The sequence below is a fragment of the Gekko japonicus genome, unplaced genomic scaffold (assembly GCF_001447785.1).
Source record: "Gekko japonicus isolate JY-2015 unplaced genomic scaffold, Gekko_japonicus_V1.1 scaffold834, whole genome shotgun sequence".
Lineage (NCBI taxonomy): Eukaryota > Metazoa > Chordata > Lepidosauria > Squamata > Gekkonidae > Gekko > Gekko japonicus.
The window spans coordinates 147080-170699 of record NW_015165855.1 but is presented as its reverse complement, the minus strand read 5'-3'; the positions used below and the strand labels follow the sequence as shown (position 1 = coordinate 170699).

The 23620-nt window shown below is 46.7% G+C and overlaps 1 protein-coding gene across 1 annotated transcript in view; it reads right to left on the bottom strand.

The window, feature by feature from the left end:
* Window positions 1-19536, bottom strand: part of DIAPH1 (diaphanous related formin 1) — a 139692-nt gene extending 120156 nt beyond the window's left edge. Inside the window, exon 1 of the mRNA XM_015411130.1 lies at window positions 19399-19536. Within this exon, the coding sequence (XP_015266616.1) occupies window positions 19399-19536 (138 nt within the window). The remainder of the gene's footprint in view (window positions 1-19398) is intronic.
* Window positions 19537-23620: the final 4084 nt, after the last annotated feature.

Genomic DNA, 23620 nt, shown 5'->3' with positions numbered 1-23620 from the left:
TAAATGTGTCAATTAGTATCATTTTATGTGCTAACAAAGATACAAATGACGCATTTTATGTTGTTAAATCAAGTTTCATAGGAATGTCAGTATTGCATGTATTTCAACTTTCCCCAGAATTTCTGGGGTTTTCCAACCCTTCCCCCATAGACTTTCCCCCCCTATGGCTCCAAAATTCCTAAAAAGTTTTCTAATTATACTGCTTTTCTTAACTGTAGCTTAAATATCTAGTAGGACTTTGTTTGCAAGCAATTTTCTTGTTTATTACAGATGTTGCATGCCAGCTTGAGCCCCCTCTGATAAGCTTTAATTTTTGTGGGTAGCAGATGGACAGACATATACAGCATATGCTATCTAAATGTATATCTGTAAGGGAGCAAGAAAAGAGAGGGAAGTACTGGACAGAACTCCATTTATGCCCTAAAGAAGACTCTGAGGCAGAAGAAAGGAACTTTCTCTAGAGTGTACACAGGGTATGAGTTCCAGTTCTGAATATGGTTCTTGAATGAATGTAGGTTTGAGCAAGAACAGGCCTAAAACAACAACAAGACTACATCGCACAGGCACCACACCACTAAAAATTAGGCTCTGCACAGTGCTTGCTCTCTGGCAAAAAGGGGTACCTTCATCCCCTGACCAACGTCTTTCGGCAGGGCGTTGGTCTGGATTTCAGGAAATGTGTTCTAGTGGTGAAGAAATGCTGTTTACTTGTCTCTACAGCAACCTGATCAAGGTCTCCTCCCATGCTGAAGTAGAGCTGGCCTCTCTGCCAAGGAGAGGCTGAACTGGTGTCTTGGAATCTGGAGCAGTTTGTGGGCGTGCCCAGTGCTCTCTTGCTCTCTCTCAGACCAAAACCAAACCCTTGCAGAGAGGAGGAAGAAAGGTTACCATTGCATGAGGCAGAGCAAGCCAAAGGGCAACACCAGGCAAAGTCCTGCAGCCACTGGGCTGGCTGCAGAATAGCTTCGGTTCACACTCTGGATCTGAAAGGTCTGCCAACAACTTTGAGAATTAAATAAAGCCAGGCTCAGTATTCCCATAATAAGGTAACTTTGTTCCTACAAAGCACGACACTGTTTTCAGAGGACAACTAAAACAACCTGGCATTGGTGGAGATGAGGGTTTTTTTTCTATTATATTACAAAACCTATACCTTGCCTTTTGCCCCCCTAAGGTCCACCAAGGCAGGTGACAAACTAAAAATGTATATAGTAACATCACATCTTAACAATCATAATCATTGAAACAATTAGAATCAGAGCTAAAATACACCCACAAAAACATAAGAACAACAAAAGATGGCAACAGAAGGGGACAGAGTTTCGGTGCCACAACTGAGAAGACCCTAATCTCAGGAAGCGGGGACAACCAAAGCAGGGCCTCTGAAGATGACCACAGTTCCATCTGCTGATTTCAAGACCTGTAGATAGGGTTGCCAAGTCGTTCTGACTTACCGGCGGGGGAGCGTCGCTTCGGTCCGGGAGCTGCCGAGGTAAGCGCCACTAGAATGTCACAGGAAGTGACACACGACATAGAGCACGTTGGGGGCGTGGCCCCAATCGTTGGAGGGAAAACCATAGCGTTTTCCCTCCAACATTGGGGCCACACCCCCAACGTGCTCTACATGGTTGCGTCACTTCCTGTGACGCACCCACACTGCGCTTCGGGGGGCGGGGTTCCCCCCCGGGGCCCGATTCTGCGGCGGTGGAAATCGGGCCTCCAAAGCGGGGGTTTACCCGCCACCCGCCCCCACTTGGCAGCCCTACCTGTAGAAGCAGCTAAAATTTCATAAACTCAAGACTGTTCCTAAGTTTGTAAATATATTTTGTTCACAACGCTGCAATTATTTGCTGTCCAGTAATCAGGGAGTGTACTTTAACACATCATGCAATTGGCCTAGAAAGCCGGCTTCACATCACAAGCACAAGACCATACCTTCGTGCTTTGAGTTAGTATGGAGACCACAGCCATGGAGGCCACCACCATCCACAAACACTATTCTCAGACAGCGTTGGATTTCAACCCCTGTACAATATAAACATTGCCTGGAAAGGGGCAGGAAAAATGCACTCTTTTATGCCACTAACGCCAATGTAGCAAAGCTGCTGAAAGGCCCGAATGGACAACTGCAGAGGGGTAGCCATGTCAGTCTGTGGTAGCAAAAACAGAACAAAATGCCAGAGGCTAACATTTATTTCAATATGATCATTCATGAGTCAGACCCCACAACTCCAGTATCTGAAAAAGTGAGCTCTGCTTCATGAAAGCTCAGGTTGAAATAAATACTGTTAGCCTTTAAGGTGCTATTTAATGGATAACAATTTTATAGCACATAATCTTGACTGTGTAGCTTTAAGCAACATGCAGGGCTTCAGCTCACAAAAAAAGTTCTGCTAATTTAAATAGTTCATTTCTTAACTATCACCACTTCCAATTATTTTTGTCAGACTCTCTGTCTCTCTCTCACACACACACACTCAGGCCCAATTTGCATCTAGCATTTGCTCCGCTGTTTTACCAAACCCACGCTGGAACAGAAACTGCCTTCTACATTGCATGCCATTTTCACTTTGACTGACTGTCAGATTTTATGGCAGTGTCCAGACTACATGCCGCTTTCACTTTGTTTGATCTCTCAGTTTTATGGTAGCCATCTGCATAGATTTACGGCCATTGAGAGGCGACTGGCGTTGGCCTGGGGGTATCTGAATGTTGTTTTGAGCCACATCTTTTTCTGTTCCAGTGTGGGTTTGGTAAAATAGCGGAGCAAATGCTAGATTGCAGACTGGGCCTCACTCTGCATGCCCCGCAAAGAATATTTGCTTGGGCTTATTATCTGTTGCTTGAATGAAAGTCTGCAACTTTTCAAGTAACACAAAATGCTTGTCGAGCAGATTATTCATTTTACTGTTGCACTGGTGTTAGGGAATAGGTCTGAGCACAAGGAGGCAGGACAGAAAAGGAGGTGCATTCTTACCTGTACAGGGCTAGCACGCAGGCTAACTGTCAGATAAGAGCCAAGAATGTCACTGTATAGGTGGTGGCAGCTTATATTCTTCATTTCATTACAGCACCAGGTTTTGATTCCCCACTCCTCCACTTGCAGCTGCTGGATGACCTTGGGCAAGCCATAGTTCTGACAAGAGCTGTCCTTAAAAGGGCAGTTCCTGAAAGAGCTCTCTCAGCCCCGCCTACCTCACAGGGTGTCTGTTGTGGGGAGGGGAAGGGAAAGGAGTCTGTAAACTGCTCTGAGACTCCAAGTGAAGGGTGGGGTATAAACCCAATCTCCTCCTCCTCCTCCTCCTCCTCCTCTTCTTCTGAGCACAAGTAGGCAGGACAGAAAAGGAGGTGCATTCTTATCTGTACAGGGCTGGCACACAGGCTAACTGCCAGATAAGAGCCAACAATGTCACTGTATAGGTGGTGGCAGCTTATATTCTTCATTTCATTACAGCATCATGTGTAAGCAAGGGCGGAAGGGGAGTGGTTTGCACCTACACCCTGCAGCTGTCTCCCTCTGGCAGAAGAGCACAGCTTCTCCCACCGGCCCCCTGCTTGAACTCCTAGCATCTGCAAGCAGGAGGGGCTGTCCTGCGGCCTACTGAACACGGCTGCCTTTAAAAACTGACTTTAAGAAATAGCCGCTGCTAATTTACTTAGTGTCTGGTTCAATTTAATTTTGTAACTGTAGGCTGACTTTGGTGTTCCAGGAGTCAGGCCAAAAAGAACAACTGCTCAATGGATCATTCATTTTTAGAAACCTTGGCTAACATGGTTCATTACAGTTTTTAAACATCCCTATCTTTGTTTTACAATAACAATTCACTAGCTAGCTTCTGTAATTAACACAAGCATCAAACCGCTGTTGATTATCTTTTCTGTTCTAACAAGAGTGAAATGCTTTACCAATATTTGACGGTCAATGAACCAAATCTTTTGTGGTCATTATTTAAAGCAGCCAAGCTCTGCTTCAACTGTCTACAAAGCAAGGTTCCGCTCACGTCTTCATCTTCTCTGACCCCAGGTAAGCAGTCATATGGGACACCCAGTTCATTCACAGGAGCTACAGGGCACAGAAACCCTCAATGAACTCATAGAAGAAAATTATTTTAATTTCCTCTGTGCATTAGTATTTGTGCAGCCACAAGCACTTCTCGGTATACTTGTCTGCAAGGGGAACTTTCGTACCTTCATAACTGTCCCCTACCCTGACCTGGACAGCACAGGCTAGCCCGATCTTGTCAGAGCTTGGGAAATCTCATCATATCTTGGAAGTTAAGCAAGGTTGGCCCTGCTAAGTATTTGGATGAGAGACCACAAGGAATACCAAGGTTGCTACCCAAAGCCAGACAATGGCAAACCACCTCTGAATGTCTCTTGCCTTAAAAACCCTTCAGGGTCATCATATCAGCTGTGATTTGATGGGGGGGGGGAACGTAACAGTATCAGTCCAGAAAAGGAATGCTGTGAGGATTTTAACCTCATTCAGTACCATCGGCATCTACACTACCGACACGCGGGAGTGTACGTCGGCGGGTTTTTACATTTTTTCTCAGTTTGCGCATATGGATAGGCGCCCCTCCATAGAACAGGGGGGGGAACTATCATGGCGCATGCACAGAACCAATCCAACCCCTCCAACAAAATACTTCCCTTTAAAAGTTTGACCCGAAAATGGCCTCCGTGAGATCCCGAACTCTTCTAAACTCTAAAACAAGTGACCGTTTAAATGTCGGTTTTCTAAACACGGTAGCGGAGCTCAGCCTATGCGCACACCGCCAACGCATTAAAAAAAAGGCGGGCAATAAGCAGAAGCCTTGGGCAGCTTTCGAGCGGGGAGGGGGTTTAAACCGGAAGTGGCTTGACACCGGAGGAGCGATCACACAGGGGGGAAATGCGGCTTTAAACGGGAGAGCTGAGAAAACACCACTTTGGGACTTGGTAACAAAATACTCCAGGTTAAAGCGGTTTTGAGCCGGAAACCAACAGTTGGGGATGGGAGGCAGATGTTGACTGTGTGATCGTGCATATAAAATCTGTTGCTGAAGCATGACAACACCAGATCAAACAGCGCCTCTGAACGCACCCAGAGACAGGCAATGGCAAATCACCCCTGAACATCTCTTGCCCTGAAAACCTTATGGGGTCACCATAAGATGGCTGCAACTTGATGGGGGGGGGGAGCAAGTCCCCAAGAGGAAAAACCTCTGACAGTGTTTCAAGCACACACCCACAACCATGTGTTCTATAGCAGGCCAGAAATCTAGAACTCCTCCTGCCTAGTGAGCGCATTCGATCACGTAACATGCTGTGAAGCTCTTTGCATTGACAATGACTCAGTTCTCGCTTTGGCTCAAGTGAGTTGTTTTGTGCAACTCTTCTTCCATTTTGACGTAAGAGTTTTTAAAGTAAGGGGGAAGGAAAGAGGGCACATCCTGAAACAGCACATGAGAACATTACAAGTATAATGGCCTCTCCAAATGCCTCTTCCCTACTCTGCAGAGAGGGGCCTAATTCCTCACTAAAACATCAACCTTCCATAGCAACTTCTGCCTAGGAAAGAAACACAGTCAAGGGGTGCTTGCAGAGAGGAGGAGGGTCCTTTAGTACGAAGGAACTGGCATACCACGGAACGCACTTCTATTTCCCAGGCCACACACTAGAATACCACGCACCAGTGCCTGGAGGGATGGGGGGGGGGTAGCAACAAGCTTAGAAGCAGCAGAAAGGGGAGGTGTTGATTCTTTGCCCACAGACATCTGTCTTGGGAGCAGCAACCCTGCCTGCCCCAGGACTCCATATCTATGTCAGGCACACATTTGTCACTTCTTGTGGTTTGAAGCACAGGAAACAGTCGCCAGCCACAGGCTTAGAACTAACGGAACAGGCTGCAGTGAGGAAATCTCTCTCTACCAAGAGGCAAACCTTGATGCTGCTGCACAGAAGCAGCGGGGCCCACCAAGCGGGCATGGGACATAAAAATCAAGAAGCGACCAATGAAACACTCCAATGGGTTGCCAAGCGCAAGAGGTGTCGTGTTGAGGGACACCTGACCCTAACCTAACTCACACTCCAAAACCATTTGGAAAACCTAATGCCATAAAACAATGTCAGGTGACAAAAGCAAATCAGTCCTATTTCTTGAAAGGCAGACGATGTCTCACCTGAAGAGGTGGGGCAGGTTAACCCAGAGAAGCAAGGGAAAATGGTACAGAGCTTTGGTTTTGACTTTCTAAATATCCCGAGCATTCCTCCACCTTAACAGGGTCAATTGCCCTGTGGTGTTTCAATGTATTCCCTAAGAATACTGGGGACACTTTTTTTTTACCACAATTGCACACACAGGTAAAACAGACAAACCAACCAGTCAATGTTGACAAAAAGCTGTATTTTGGCAATTCCCATTTATTTTCTCCCCAATATTTTGCTGCTGTGCTACTCCCATACTGCCAAATATGCCGATTGCTTCAAAATTAGCAGCTGGTGGCACGCGCTCTGTGCCCTCCAAGGACATCTGAGGCTATGACGTACTGTGAGCTTTATTCGACACACACACACCCAATTAATGGAGCTGCGGTGGCTCAAGTGGTTAAGACGCTGAACTGCAGGCTGTGGAAGGTCAATAGTTCAGCAGTTCGAGACCCGAGTGTGCCGCATGACGGAGTGAGCTCCCGTCTCTAGTTCCAGCTCCTGCCAACCTAGCAGTTCGAAAGCAAGAAATTGCAAGTAGATAAATAGGTACCACTTCGGTGGGAAGGGAACAGCGTTCCGTGAGCCTTGGTGTTTAGTCATGCCGGCCACATGCCCACGGAAACGTCTTTGGACAGCGCTGGCTCTTTGGCTTTCAAACGGAGATGAGCACCGCAACCCTAGAGTCTGATTCGACTGGCTTTTGAGCAAGGGAACCTTTACCTTTTACCCCAAATTAATAAAATACATTTTTTTTTAACCATAAGAGTTACGAAGCAGCCTGAACACTAGGAACCAAGAGGTGTGAGGAAAAGCCACTTACAGGTTAGCAGAGAGCTCCATCATTCCCACACAAGAGCAGCTCTTGCTAGGGTAGGGATTAAAGAGGGTGCCTTTTCTGATACACGGGCAACCAAGCTTCCCCACTGGCTGCTGTTAGAAGTCACAATATCAGTTCCAAGGAGCACCAAGTAAGTGCCTTTGGAAAGCTGTGAAATGCCAGCTGATCCAAAGTGCGCCTCAGAGGCAGTTCTTCACCAATCTGAAACATTTCCATTTTAGGGGGGGCTAATATCACAGTCTTGAGCTGCGGTGGCTCAAGTGGTTAAGACGCTGAACTGCAGGCTGTGGAAGGTCAGTAGTTCAGCAGTTCGAGACCCGAGTGTGCCGCATGACGGAGTGAGCTCCCATCTCTAGTTCCAGCTCCTGCCAACCTAGCCGTTCGAAAGCAAGACATTGCAAGTAGATAAATAGGTACCACTTCGGTGGGAAGGGAACAGCGTTCCGTGCGCCTTGGTGTTTAGTCATGCCAGCCACATAACCATTGAATGTCTTCGGACAGCGCTGGCTCTTCGGCTTTGAAACGGAGATGAACACCGCACCCCTAGAGTCGGATTCGACTGGCTTTCGAGCAAGGGAACCTTTACCTTTACCTTTTAATAACACAGAAGGACCCACCGCACTCAGGTGTCTTCATGCTAGCCTGCTAGCTCCAGAATGTGAAGGAAACAGCACAACCTTGATCAAGGCGAGTGAGTCCACAGGTGTCTTCTGGCACATCCACAAAAGATGAGATGTGTAGTAAAGGCAGCTTCTGCAGACCACAGATTGTTTATTTACTACCAGAACCAATAACTCAGAAAAATCAGCATTCCCCCCCCACACACACACACGCTTTAAAATCCAAAATGCCACACTGAGAACAGACCAATGCTCCCTCTATGCATCAGTGATAGAAAAGCAAGAGCGCTTCACCGCGAAGTAGGCTTCAAACTGGGCTTTAAAGTGTTCAGCTGGCTTCATCTCAGGCCTTCCTCGGCTTGCTCTCTAGCCAGCTAATGGCCCATTTCATTAACCTCTACTCTTCCATGCTGAATGAAGTCTACAGGACCAAAGGGGATGCTTGGAAGAACCATGTTAACCCATTTCAGAGTTCCAAAGGTTGATCAGGGGCTATGACAGTAGCAAACTCCCCCAAAACACCACCAGAAACCCTTCTGACTCAACCAGCCTACAAAGGGAGTAGACCACTTTAGTAGGTGACTCCCGTCTGTATCACCCCTCTGCCTGCAAAGACTCCTTTGCACCTGCTGCCCAGTTGACTCACCCAGGGGTGGAAACTAGTCAGAGGGTCAAAAATACTGATTTCACTGACCAAATTTTTTTTAAACCCTGACAAAATACGGACAAAAAACTGACAAATTACTGAACAATTTAATGTCAGCCTATTGACAAGCTAGTATTTTAAAAGTAAAACTAGGACTTTAATAAAAATTATTATTATCTAGCCTCCACCATCCCCATAGCCAGCCTCATAGTCAGATGTGATCCAGATAAAAGGATCGCACACCTTTTCATTTAATATTCTTAATGAAGATAGGACAATGTTTTCATTATTATACAAAATTTAAGGCAAAAAAGATTCCCTTTTAAAAATAATCACACACTGCAGATAACAAAACGGCAAAAAGATATTAAAAACCACACATTACTGTAAGGCAAGACTTGTCTTTGCTTTTACTTTATCTTTGTCTTTTTCATTCAAAAAGAAGTTATTAACAAACGTTTCTCAACAGTTCTCTGCACTGCATCCACGAGCATTTTTTCTTGTCCTCTTTTTCTATCACTTTCTCAACTCCTTCTAGCGTTCGCTGTGCCATGTTGAATCCCACAATATCCATCACCCCTGCTTTCATAGTCTCATGTTTTAAGAGGTTAATTACGTTTCTATAATTGGTGGAAGATTTCACCAAATAACTTCTACTCTTAGGAACAAAGCCCTTAAAGTACTTTATAACTGAACTAAAAACAATCTGTCTTCTCACTTGGGAAGTCATTGTGTCCCCCCAAAAATGCAGTAATGAAAACAAAAAAACAGCATTCACAAAAATCAAAGAAATACTGACTTTACTGACCAATTTTGTAAAAAAACCTGACAAATTACTGACCAAGACGGAAAAAACTGACTTTTACTGATTTTACTGACCATTTCCCACCCCTGCTCACCAGCCTTGCCTGCCTTATTGTATCCAACAGCATTCCACAGCCATGGGAACAGCGGGCCTGGCTCTGGCTTCCAGCCCTCTTCTCTGTCCATCTGCTCCGCTGAGAGCCAGCTTGGTAGTGGTGATTAAGAGCAGGGGGCGCTAATCTGGAGAACTGGGTTCCATTCCCCGTTCCTCCACATGAAGCCAGCTGGGTGACCTTGGGTCAGCCACAGTTCTTTCAGAACTCTCTATCCCACCACCTAGCGGTACATAATACTAAAAGAGTTAGAACTTTCAGCAGCCAGACGATCTTAGGATCTTCTGGCTATTCTATACACAATGCCATACGATAGTTAATTATTATCTGCTCTGCTTCTGCTACAGGGACATGGCTCCTCCACTGGTCAAGATCTGACAGTGTGAACGGAGCAAGGGCCTATCACCCAGCTTAAGAACATAAGAACATAAGAGACGCCAATGTTGGATCAGGCCAAAGGCCCATCCCGTCCAACACTCTGTGTCACACAGTGGCCAGAAATACCAGGTGCCATCAGGAGGTCCACCAGTGGGGCCAGGACATTAGAAGCCCTCCAACTGTTGCCCCCCCCAAGCACCAAGATGACAGAGCATCACTTGCCCCAGAGCCCCTATCTATACCTTGTGGCTAATAGCCACTGATGGACCTCTGCTCCATATGCTTATCTAATTCCCTTTTGAAGCCGTGCATGCTTGTAGCCACCACCACTTCCTGTGGCAGTGAATTCCAAGTGTTAATCCAGCTTGCTGCTGGAACATTCCTCCCCTGCTCCCCCGGCATCTACCAGAGCCCTCTGCTGTGTTTCTTTGCCTAGCAACCTTTGGGCAAGTCTCATCCCGGGATGCATCACAGTTGGCCATGTCTGAAGGACCAGATGCTGCTTATTCAAGGAGGATGCATATTTGCAAACACTGCAGAGCTATCAGTAATCACACGCAGACAGTGACTTGATCGACTGGGAGGAGAGGCTCCTTTGTCTGAGGGCCAAACCGGATGTGACATTAGAAGCCACATTTACTGCTGACATGCCTGTGACAGCGGTGTGCTGACTGTATGGAAAAGAGGGCAGAGGAGGAAGGGTGCTGAACCCTCTCTCTCCCCACCTGTCTTCTCTCTAATCCCTTGCCATGGGCACTTTCCTCCATTACTCCGAAGGGAACCAAGCGGAGGGAAACTGTGAAGCGATGAGGGGAGCGCCCTCTCAAACGCTTTCTTTCCCTGTTGCAGTGAGACTCATGCAGAGGGGGCAGATGTGACAACCATTTACAACAATTAAGGGCCAAGCAGAGTTGTAGAATTACATGCATGGGGAGGACCCAGAGTGGAGAGAGGAAAGAGGGCAAACATCACTGCCTTCTGCTTCTTACATGAGCTTTACTGACTAAAGAGGCAGAAGAAAGAAGTTTCTCCCCCCCCCTTTCCCCTCCTCAATATAGCCTGCAACCCTGCATAAAAATTATTGCTCTCCTTCTTGCAGAGGCTAGATGGCCCATCTGACAGCAATGCGGATTCTGTGAACTTAAGCAGATCATGAGAGGGAGGGCAGGAAGGGTTGCCTCAGTGCTTGGTCCTCCTGGCCCTTTCTCACGTGCCCAGGGTAGTGCTTATTTCCACTTGGAGGGTCAGGAAAAAATGTTCCTCCAGGCCAGAGATCCTGGAGGGTTGGGTTTTGTTTTTGTTTTTTTGCCTTCCTCTGGGCATTGAGCAGGGGGTCACTGGGGGGAGTGGAAGGGGAGGTAGCTGTGAATTTCCTATATTGTGCAGGGAGTTGAACTAGATGACCCTTGAGGTCCCTTCCAGCTGTGTTTCTACACGAATACATAAAGGAGGCCTCCGCCATGACTCCTCTGTCTCAGAGGCACTGTTCATAAAGGACATGCTCTCAGACTCCTGCCTAGACCACACCAACACTGATTTGAGCATCCCACACACGTTCTGTCAGGAGTTAAAAAAGGGAACTCTCAAGAGCTTGTTTGCACAAGGTCAGCTGCTGCCTGGCTCACCTGAGGGTACACTTTGTAAGTCCGAATCAGGAGCACATTCCAGATTCAAAGCAGAGATAAAGTCGGCCTAGAATGATCATGTCTCAAATTCAAACTGGGTTAGGGCTGGTCAACCGGAGGCTGCTGCCTTTGTAAATTTCTCAGGATCCGAAGCTTCCTTCCTTCCAGCCCTTGAAGATCAGCAGGTGTAAAACAGGCTCTTCCTCCTCCTCCCTTTCTCCGGCCTGGCTCCGACTTTAATTAAAGAGTTTGGCAAAGCGTAAGCGTGTTGAAAGCCTGGAATCAAGGTCCCGGAGCATTCCTGACAAGGTTTCGTTTTAGAAATATCCCGAGGCCGGGCAGCAGCACCTCGGCAGGACAGTAACTTCAAGTAATCAAAAACTTCAGGAACAGAAAATGCAGCTTGTGAATCAGAAGGAGGCTTTGCTAAACATGGATTAGAATCCTTTGGCGTTTTCACTCAGGCCCACCCAACTCCTGCCCCCACTACAGCCCCCTGCCCCAGATGGCTTTTGTAACTGAGGGATCTATGATCCCCAGAACAGCGTTTTTGGTGGGGTCATAAAGGACCTCTTTCCTTTTAAATCAGCAGAAAAGCTGACTGGAACCAGTCCAGGATCTCTAGCACTCAGTGTGTTGCAAATATGACTATGACAATGGTTAACTTGCAGGAACTAGGACAGCACACAGCTGAACTCCTTGGCAACAATATGGGAGTCAATTTGCTGATTGTAAAAGAACAATACAGTTCCTAAATGTCTCCACTGTAACATAATAATGAAATAGCCAATACAAACATTTACATTTAATAGTTTTAATTACCAACAGCATAAGTCTGGAGATGTTAAGATGCAGGGAGGAAATGTGAAAAACTGGAGGGGGAGACTGGGGGTCAGATGGGGTTGTTTTTTTTTAAAGAACTCCCCCTCCCATTTTTCCAATGGAAAAATCAGGAATTTTAGGGATCACTGGGAGGGAAAAAAGATGGTATGTTCTCTCTTTTGGAATGAGTAAAATGCTTTTCAGAAAAGTTTTACTCTCTCAGAATGTGTAGTATGAAGATTTTATGCAAGACTATGGCTTTAGATAATAATTTCTCTCTGTAGTGTAAACACATAAAACACTTCAAGGATTTATGTATTGCTTCCATGTGACTAATTTTGTCCATGATTAATATACTATAATGTACACTGTGATTATGCATCTCAATATTATAGATCTTAACTTGATATCCAAATAGTCTGCTAGCTCTATTATGTCTATATGAGACTATTTGCAATATTTGTATTTTCTGCCTCCAGCTTTTGTTTTTCTTCTACCTCTAAGATGGCAAAAACTAAGATATGTGAGTTAAGGAAGCGCAGTTTGCTCCCCTCCCCTCAAAAAAATTATGAGTTTTTTTCTGGGGGGAAAAACACATTCTGAAAATTTTACATCACTTTTACAAAGCTAGAAACCGCTTCATACGGTCTTAACTGATGATTTCTACAAATATTTTGTAGCGTTTGAAGTCTGTTAATGAAAAAGAGAGTATGCCCTTCAGCTAAATTAAATATTAGTCAGAAAATGACAAGACATGTCCCATTGCGAAACAACTCTCGGTACAGGATTTTGCATTCCACCAATGATCTGTACTGGGCTATAAATCCACTGGCACTAGCCAGAGATGTGATCAAGGTCTCTGCATGGTGGGTACAATCTACATCAACTCGCCCTGTGCAATATACAGGATTAAGGGAAATCTGGGTTCAGATCCAGTTTTAGGCCCATCTATAGTCGATAGGAGATTGAAATGGACACATCCCTGAGCAGGCTGCCCTGAACTCCTTGGAGGGAGCAAAAGTGAACTATTAAGCAGTAACAATAATGATAAAAGCAAGACCGGCATATTGCTTTCCTCTACCTCACCATCATTCGTCAAAGGGAATGCTTTTACCACACTCCAAATTCAGGGGCTGTTGTGAAGGATTATGCTCCCGCATCAAAGTGAACACACACACACACACACCCCAATCACCTCATCAATTCCTCTGCCTTAAAATAGGGCACCAATACGCCTAAAAGCCTCTCTGGCATGCCAACACATTCTGCCTCATCAGTTTCAAAAGCTCCCAGAGATCAAGGGCATCTTGATAGCTTATCCTAGTGCCCATCTATTCTGAGCTTTCAGAAGTTCATCCTGATGTCCTTTGCTTCTTCGGAGTGGGCACTCTGAGCTCTGCCCAGTCCATAACCCGCTGCTTCTGTCTTCTTTTGGGGCCTCTGATTCTCCGTAGGCTCTATGGCCTCGGCTGCTCTCCTAACCTGTCAACATCTCTCTTCCAAGAAAGAACTGGGTGCAGTTATGAACTACTACTTGCTCAGATGCAAATGTCTGCTAATAACCTAAGAACAGCTCCTACCTGTTCTACAAACTACACAGGCTCATACTTAGTCTATGAGCAAACAGAATCCCTAAGTCCTTCCCCTGACGAGACTTTAAGGAGTGGTCTCTTGGCGCATAGGAAAAAACAGACCAGGCACGTGTCTCTATGACCTCCAAGGTTAATGCTTCAAAGACACGGACAGTCTGCTTTCATATACAACCCTGAACCCTAAAAAAGATTCCCATTTGCAACCAAATAATGGTTGTATAAATATGCACATTTCCAAAAAAACAAGCTGGGAAATCACCGTGGGAGGCTAGTAAATTAAATGACAGGAGCCAGAGAAATGGTTAAACATTGTATTCAATATCAGTATGTGGTTCAAATTCTTAACTGTGCCCCATCTGAGGAATCTATGCTATAAAATCTATTTGTAGTCTGTGATCAGTATTTCTAAATGCAAGTAGCATAATGACCAAAAAAAAAAAACCCACACACAAAACTCACCCTTGTGTGGCTCTGAGCATGAGATTTTTTCCCCTCTTAAACACATAAGTAGTTTTGAGTCAACGTGTGTTGACTTCCTGCAGTGGGTGCGGCTGAGAAAATCACACGAAGTCTCCTTGCATCTAGGGAACTCAAAACAGCGGGACTTTCTGGACCTGAACTGCAATACCCCAAATGTTACTCCGGCAGCAAAAATGCAAAACAGTTCCACACAGACTATGAGCATTCACACAGCTACCGCATGCACAGCACTTAGGATCGAAATCAACAAAAGCTGACACAAAAACTGCAGGCTTTCTGTTGTAAATACAATCCAGTCTTTTCCATTCCAAACCCAGTCTTTTCCATTCCAAACCCAGTCTTAACCTAACTACACATAAATCAGAGGACTTTGCACCACATTTACCACAGAGTAATTTTAGGCTCAGAGTCACAGCAGCAAGTGGTCTCTCCCTAAAACAATGGGGACCAATATATTGAGATTGAGAGGGGGAGAAATAGTTAAAGCTCCCATTTTTCAAGTTTTGAGGGGATATAAACAGGCTGACAAATATTAGGCACAGTCCTTCTCTCTGAACCCAAAACCCCTCCCAAAGCACATGACATGTCAAAAGGTAGTGTGGCCTTCCACTCTGGTCCCTAATTTGTGCCTTAGAACATTCTTCCTTCTTTTATTTAGTTATATATTAGATGTATAGCCTGCCCTCCCCTATCCAACAGGGCTCAGAGCGGGTAACGACAGTATTCATAAATTAAAACAACTCTTACAATAATGCTACTAGTACTAACAAGATGGCACATGAAAGGGAAGTAAAGCATAATGCTCCTACTCTATAAAGGTAAAGGTTCCCTTGCTCGAAAGCCAGTCAAGTCCGACTCTAGGGTCGCGGTGCTCATCTCCGTTTCAAAGCCGAAGAGCCAGCACTGTCCGAAGACGTTTCCGTGGTCATGTGGCCGGCATGACTAAACACCAAGGCGCACGGAACGCTGTTACCTTCCCACCGAAGTGGTACCTATTTATCTACTTGCAATTTCTTGCTTTCAAACTGCTAGGTTGGCAGGAGCTGGAACTAGAGATGGGAGCTCACTCCGTCATGCGGCAACTCGGGTCTCGAACTGCTGACATTCCACAGCCTGCAATTCAGCGTCTTAACCACTTGAGCCACCGCAGCTCCTTCCTACTCTATGAGGGAGCATTTATCATACAGTTTGATGGGAAAGGGGAAAGGAAAGGAAATCAGCCCAGTCCTCAACCATAGTCCTGGCGGAACACCTCCGTCTTACAGGCCCCTGCGAAACTGCATCAAATCCTGCAGGGACCGGGTCCCACACAACAGGGAGTTCCACCAGGCCAGAGCCAGGGCTGAAAAAGCCTTGGCTCTTTTGAGGACAGCTGAATACTCTTTGGGCCAGGGATCACCAGTAAATTGGTACCCATTGAGCGCAATGCTCTTTGGAGGGTATACCAGGAGAGGAGGTCCCGCAGTTGCGCTGGCCCCAGACCATTTAGGGCTTTTAAAGGTTAATACCAAAACCTTGACCCTGATCTGAGACTCGACCTGGAGCCAGTGCAAATGGCGGCACCGGTTGGATATGGGCTCTACCTGGGATTCCCATATATTATTCTTTTGTTAGCGCTCTTCTCTCAGAGTAGGAAAACGGAACATCAGTCGATTGCACCCATCAACTCTTTTCTGTTTTACACTAACACAAAAAGGTGCAAGTATATTTATGGCAAGACATCGCCATGTCATGCTTTGATCACTCTTCAAACACAGCAAAGCGATAAAAGTCCCCTCAAGAGAAGATGGAATGAGAAACTGCGTCCTTGTTCAAAGGAGAAAGCCAGGGATAATGGCCACAGAAATACTACCAAAATGTTCCAAAGACTGGTCTGTTTCAAAACAAGTTCATCTACCTGTTAATTCACTCTCTCTTCTAGCAAGTCTCCCTCTGTGCCTGGCACAAGCTGAGAGGGAGATGAAAGGAACAGGCTGAGTTTGGGAAACCCGTATGCTTCTGCCCGAAAGAGCATTTCCCTACTAGTAAGGATTGTGTTGCTGTTAAGCCTCTGAATAGACCACTCATGTAAACATTTTGTTTTCATCTTAAAGTGCAAACTGATGGAAGATTGCAAAAGGCAATGATGCGTATACATGGAAGGAGAGACAGGAAAGCTTTCAAAACATCAGTGTCCTTGGCAGAAAGTCTAACCACCACCACCACCACTTCTCCCCCCTTTCCACTCTTCCCTGTTTGCAGACTTAAAAATCCTGAGCCCCAAGAGGCAAGAGCTCCACAGGAGATCCCCTCGCCTTCCAACACTGCCACAGGAGCACTGAATGACAGGCGAGATTAGAAGCAGCAGCCCAGACCCTGTCAAAAGAAGCAAGGCCACCACTTCCCCCATTTTTAGTACTAGAAATAATAACCCCTTCACAGTCCATTCTCTTCTCCAGTGGTGAAAATCAGGTAGTGGAAAGGTTGGCTGCGGGGCAAGGGCAGGGAATGCTTCTGAAAGGAGGACCATCAAACTTTCACCCCACCCTGCTTGCTGCTTCTCAAACTAGGCAGATGGGAAGTCACACAGCTCACGCCGAGCAAAGCAGTCAACCGGTTCACCACACACACATTCAATCAGATGCAATTTTTTCCATCACTCTAATTTTAACATAATGTCTCCACATATGTCAGGCTACAGACATTCACTTCCTATGCCAAACCTCTCCCGTACTGCAGAGAATGACAGCCTAGACTGCCACTCGACTGCTAGCTGGACATTGAGCGGCCCCCAGCTCACACTCGGAGCTCCAAATCCTTGTTAGGGCTCCAGCTACAGATTGTTTCCTACTTCCCCAATTAAGTCCCAAGAGAGCATCTGAGCTTGTCACAAGTTTTTGGCTCCTTGCTTTTCCTTGACACTTTCACCGGCAGGGTCACTGCAAAGAGTTGCAGAAACTACAGCTAAAAGCCCACTAGCAGAACTGTTATCAATCTTTTTTCCCCTAAGCTCTGGGATTGCTCCTGCCCCCCAACTTCCTACCCCTCCCTTCTGATGTCATTGGGCAACCTGCTCCAAGTTCACAGTGGCTATGCAGACTCCCTTAAGGTCCTTTGACTGCCAGGAGCTGAACTTATGTCAGAAGTGAACCAAGGCTGATCTCACAGCTTCTCCAGCTTAGAGAAAACAGGGAAAGCACCCGTGCTGAACTCAGGCAGCCAACAGGAGACCCACGTCAAAACAAATCACATATGCCTTATGGACATGTTTGTTCTGGGCTTTTGAATGATGCTGTGGCTACAGATCAGCAGAGCTGTTTCAAATCTTCTGGAAAGCAGAGGGGTATCATTCACAGCTTTAAGAACAGGATAACTAAGGACACCATTGCCCCAGTGTAAAACTACCCCCTCATTTCCATGCCCTCTGACCACGCCGTGGTCAAACCACTGTCTGCAATGTGGTCCCTGACCAGACTGCTCCGTACAATGACAGCAGGCAAAGGGGAATCAGCAGCTGTGGCACCTAAGGGGAGAGGTCCCTGAAAGAGTCTCGGCTACATTTCATTCTGAGGTGGCAGAGCCTTTTGCCTGCATCTTGGGGCAGAGCCACTAATGTTCATAACGAAAGGACAGCTCTCAGAGGCTGTTCACACTGATGAAATCAGCACCAAAGTGCCCTTTGCCAGCATCTTATCTTGCAAGAAAGGAAGTGACTGAGGCACATAAGGAGAAGGCGCTTTGGGATCAGGGTGTGCTCCAGCAGCCAGACTGGCCACCCGTGGGCTCAACTGACTGACAGACTGCACCTTGCTGCAAATGAGACTCCAAAGGGAGCAGAGATCACAGACGTAGAGACAACCTCGTTCCTCCAAGCACTGTCTGTTTTACGTGATAGAATCTGAGGATGAAAGCTTCAAAAGACAATGAAAAGTCCGGGCAATGAAACAAAATCACAAGCATCCATCCAGGTCAGATCCGCGCCTCGCCAAGCTCCAATTTCCAACCGCTTTACTACGTTTTAGTTGTGGGTTTGTCGGTTTAGATAAGTCAAAAGGTGAAATAAAACAGATACATCCTGCAGCGCACAGCAAAGATCTCAAACGCTTCCTCCATTTACACAAAAATTAAGCAAAGCAGAAGAGACCAGGCACCTCACGAGGACGTGTCTAAAAGAAAGCATTTCTCCTAAGTAGCACAGCACGAATGGATCTTAACAATCTTTTGGGGAAGGACAGCAAGACACACAGTGCACAAATTGAGACTGTGGCGTGAGTGGGAGGTTCAGTTATCCCCACCAAAACAGTCTGACTGCCTGACTCCTCATTAACCCCAGAAGAGTGAGAAAAGACAGGCTTTGCCTTCTCTTTGCAGGTCTTTTCTCTGTCTCGACTGAAGGTTAACAACACCCGAAAGCAGGCAGGTGGGTGTGCTTCAAACAGCAGTACCGACATAGAGGGAGAAACGATCGATCCCCCCTCGGTGCAGGCCCAGTCTTGAGCAGAGGGTCCCAGGCACTGTTCCCTCTAAGCTGAGTTAGTGTGAGCTAGCTCACAGTTTTTTAGCCTCCAGCTCACAGATTTTTGTCTTTGCTCAGGAAGGAGGGCTCCAGAGCAAACTAATTCATGCAGCAGCCAAATCACTCGCTCACAACTTTAAGGCCAGGAGCTCACAAAGTAGAATTTTTGCTCACAAGGCTCCACAGCTTAGAGGGAACATTGATCCCAGGTGGGGGCTATTTGCCTCTAGTCTCAAACATGCTGGGAAGGTGTACTGGCAAAGACCTCAAAACATGACATGGGGTGGGTTTCTGTTCTTCAGAGGCACCTCAAACCTATAAGGAACAAGTCGCTGACTGATAGGTTTCCTTATTTGCATTCAGACGCTCAGAACACACGGGTGCTGTGAAGCGAGACCCGGGCCTTGGCACACCCTCCACAGGTCCTCAGGGCGCGAAAGCCTCCCTCCCGCTTCCCCCCCTTCTCCTCCCGTGGGCCGCAGCTCCGGCCCGGTCCTGCTCCCCGAGATCCATAGATTCAGACGTGCTCCGAGAGTCTCGTGTCGGAAATCCCCAGAGAGTTTCTTCACGTGTCCGATCTGCGGGACCCCTACTCGGACCAGGACCGAGGGGTTAAGCCTGACCCCCCCCCCGCTCCCATTCAGCTTGACGTCCCCCGCGGCTCCCCGCGCCTGGAAACGAAGTTTGAAGATACAAATATCTGGGAACGGCCGACACGCGACTCCCTCCCCGCGCACGTCTGAACCGGCCCTGCGAGAGCGCCGCTGCCCGCCTCTCCCTGACGGACACTTACGAATTTCCGCGATTTCCCTCCGCCGCCGCCTCCTCCTCCGCCCGCGGGCTCCCCCGCCGCCCCCGCGGCCTCCTCGGGGTTCTTGCCCTTCTTCTTCTCGCGGCCGGCCCCGCGCGTGGATCCCCCGCCGCCCTCCATAGCGCCGAGCCGGGCCCCCCGGGGCCCGCGCTCGATGGTCGGGCCGCAAGAACGGAACTCTGGCGGGCCGCGGCGGGCGCCGGCGAGGCGGGACTTCCGGCGGGCGGGGGAAGGCGCGCGATCTGAAGCGGCTCGGGAGTCCAGTGTTCCCTCTAAGCTGAGTCAGCGTGAGCTAGCTCAGTTTTTTAGCCTCCGGCTCACACATTTTTATCTTAGCTCAGGAAGGAGGGCTCCAGAGCAAACTAATTTATGCAGGAGCCCAATCACTCACTCACAGCTTTAATGCCAGGAGATCAATAAGGAGAATTTTTGCTCACAAGACTCCACAGCTTAGAGGGAACATTGCTCGGGCCCTGCCACTGCCCCCTATATACAGGGGGTAGTGGCCCTGCATGACGGGCTCAGACCGCAGCGGCCCTGGAAGGAGGGCGGACGCTGCGCATTGCCCGGAGCTGCTTCTGGGAGGAATACAGATGCGAGGTGTGCGGCTGGAGGGGGGGCCTCCCCCCCGCGCCCTCGACTGGCGAAAGCGGCAGGTTAAAAAAAGCCGCAACCTGGGGAGGAAGCGCTCCTCCGGTGGAGCCCGGGAACGAGCTTGCAAACCATCTTATTCCCCATCATGATTTGTGTGCGTGTACATTGAATGAATGAATGGATTGGATTTATTACAGCGCATAGCCAGCAATATAAAACCATACCTACAAATATTTATCATATAAATAGGTTACAATGTCTAAAATATCCAGATGGTAAAACTATTTGTGTAAAATTATACAAGCATTTTAAACTCTAAAACCAGAAATACGGTGTAAAAAAGGACAGGATTTTAGTCTTAAGAAAGTAAAATAATAAGAATAAAAAGATCAATTAGATTAAAAACAAACAGTCCTAACCCAAGTGGCTGCCTGAACACTGATGAGCTTTTACAACCAAACAACAAAATTTCGCTATCTGGTGTAGCGCTATATGATCAGAATTTAAAAGCAATTTCTCTATCTTATCCTGATCCGAGGAGCCAACCAAGAGAGGACCAATAAGTTTTGTGCGAGCTTCGTTATATAATGGACATCTTAGGAACACATGTTCCTGGGATTCTATCTCCCCAGACGCACACATGCATAGCCTCTCATTTCGGGGAGTTTTCTTGAATTTGCCCTCAAGAACTGCAGAAGGTAAAGCAGAGCATCTAGCCAGCGTATATGTGCATGTACATTGATGTGGTATATGATCACAACTGCCAGAATGACTTATGCTCAATGTTGGAAACAAGATAAGGTCCCTGGGATTGAGGAACGGATAAAGAAACTACTTTTTTTATGGTTGAGATGGACAAGATGACAAGAAAACTTAAAAACCTAGAGGCTGAAGATTTTTTTTACAGATTGGAAAGACTTTAGAGAATATCTAGAGAAATATTGGGACTTAAAGAACAACTTATTTTACTTTGATAACTATTGAAAGTTAGAAGATAAATGTATAAAAATAACAGTTAAAAGATAAGTTACCGGTAGATGTATAGAGAGGCAGAGAGGTTGGAAGTAACTTCAAGAACTGAGCTGGAGGTTGGAACACTGTGGGAAGGGGTGGGAGAAAGGAGAAAAAGGATGTATAACAATATAAATTTTGATGTATGTTTGATTTTATTATATCCTAATAAATTGTTTTGCAAAAAAAAATGATTTGTGTGCATGTTATATTCAGTTTTAAGCATATAATTTCGTTTTGTAAGTTGTACATGATGCACACACACACATGGCCTTAAAGGTGCTTCAGGAACTCCCTGGAACCTGAGAACCATGTTAGCTTTTTCCATCTGTAGTTGTAGCAAACGGCTTTCTTGGAAGTTTTGCTTTGTTTCAACTTCTCCCATTCTTTTCTTAAATTTCTTACTTGTGGTGTCTATCTCTTTAATTTTCTCAGCTGCCTGCTCCACTTTCTTCTCCGTTTCTTTCATCTGGAGCTGCTGAGATGCAAAGTTCTTATTCATCACGGTCAATTGCTGGTTAATACCATCGAGTTGCTCCATCACCGGCTTGAGCATGTCCGCTAGCATTTTAATGACATCTGCTCCCTCTTCCGGTTTTAGGCTCTGGCTGCTTGGCGGTTTCGTTTTCAACTTTCTTTGCTGGGCCGCCATTTTTCCCAATTTTTTTACAGTTTCTACGCTTCTCCCCGACTCGAAAAATTGCCCCACAATGTCGGTATTCAAGTAAGTCTCTCAAAACACACTTGATGTGTTTCCTCCCCTCTCCCCCTTAGTGTCGTTTATCAGTTCATTCGCATAAGAGGCGTCCCTCTTTGCGGTCCACTTTTGCCGGGGGGGGGGGATCCGCTTTTACAATAATCCGGTTTATTCTGAACTCAGGTTAATTGTCGGTCAGTTTCTCTGACCTCACTCACTTTAAACGTCATTCTGCTCGATCTCCGGCGCTTGTCCCGGTCAAACCAGCTTGTGCCCGGAGGCCACACAGCAGCTGGACCGTCAGGGCGGAGGGGAGCCTCAATTCTCCGGCGTTCTGCCGTCAAAGAGGCTACCCCTCAAAGTCCTCTGGCCTGGAGCCTATCGCAAAGGCTCCGTGGGGGTGTCACTTGAGGTGGCACCCCTCCAAACCGCTGGTGTGCGGATCGCTCTCCCGCAGTTCAGGGAGAACGTCCGCCATCGCTGCTCCATAAACCGGAAGCTCCACTTAGACTTGATAAGAAAGTATTGTACACATTTCAGTTTCTCTCCAAGCGTCAGGGTGTTTTGTTTTTTTCCTGGAAAAACACCCGGACAAATGGTGTTTTTCACCATACCTCCAACATTTCCAGAAATTTTACATCTCTAGGAATTTCTTCATGGACATATATGTCCAGATGCCCCTATAAACAATTTTAGGAAATAGAACAGATTCAGATGGATACCCATGTTGGTCAGAAGCAGCAGAACAAAGTTTGAATCCAGTGGCACCTTTAAGACCCACAAGGTTTTATTCAAAGTGTAAGCTTTCGTGTGCAAGCACACTTCCTTAGATCTTCCACTGTATCTGAAGAAGGGTGTGTCCACGCGAAAGCTTATACCTTGAATAAAACTTTGTGGGTCTTAAATGTGCCACTGAACTCAAACTTTGTTCAAGAAATAGAACATTTAGCCATAAACCCCCCCCCCCCAAAAAAAAAAGATTCCTCAGCTAGTGGATCTTTAAGTGGGATTATGTGATGTAACTCCATCCAAAATAATTTCCATTGACTCTTTACATAGTATGTTACACGAAATTGTTTCCATGTTTTTCCCCCTTGGGAAGGATCTTATTTATTCCTGGATTTTCTGGTCTCAGAAGGGAAAGTGGTCATATTGTTCTTTTTCTGTCCCAGTAAGCTTGAGTCCTTTTATCTAGTTTGTGTGCAACATTCCCTTGTATTCCATTTCAGGGCTCTTGAAGACTCTGTGTGTGGGTGGGGGTGGTCAGACGGCGTGCTGAGAGCGGGTTAAACTGCTCTAGTTCTAACCGGATTATATTATATCTGGATAATCGTGATAACACTTACCTCCCTTATCCTGCCTCATTGTGCAGTCACGTCGGTCCCTGGCGTCTACACTACTGACGTGCGTTGGTGGGTTTTAATTTTTTCTCAGTTTGCGCATGCGCATAGGCGTCCCTCCATAGAATGGGGGGGAACTATCATGGCGCATGTGCAGAACCACCAGGGCGAATCAATCCAACCCTTCCAACAAAAGACTTCCCTTTAAATGTTTGACCCGAAAATGGCCTCCGTGAGATCCAGAACTCATCTAAACGCTAAAACAAGTGACCGTTTAAATGTTGGTTTTCTAAACACGGTGGCGGAGTTCCACCAATGCGCACACCGCCAACGCATTAAAAAGTGGCGGGCAAAAAGCAGAAACCTCAGGCAACTTTCAAGCGGGGAGGGGGGTTAAACCGGAAGTGGCTTTACACCCGGGGGGGGGACTCACACAGGGTGGAAATGCGGCTTTAAATGGGAGAGCTGAGAAAACTCCACTTTGGGACCTGGTAACAAAATACTCCAGGTTAAAGCAGTTTTGAGCCAGAAACCAATGGCTGGGGATGGGAGGCAGATGTTG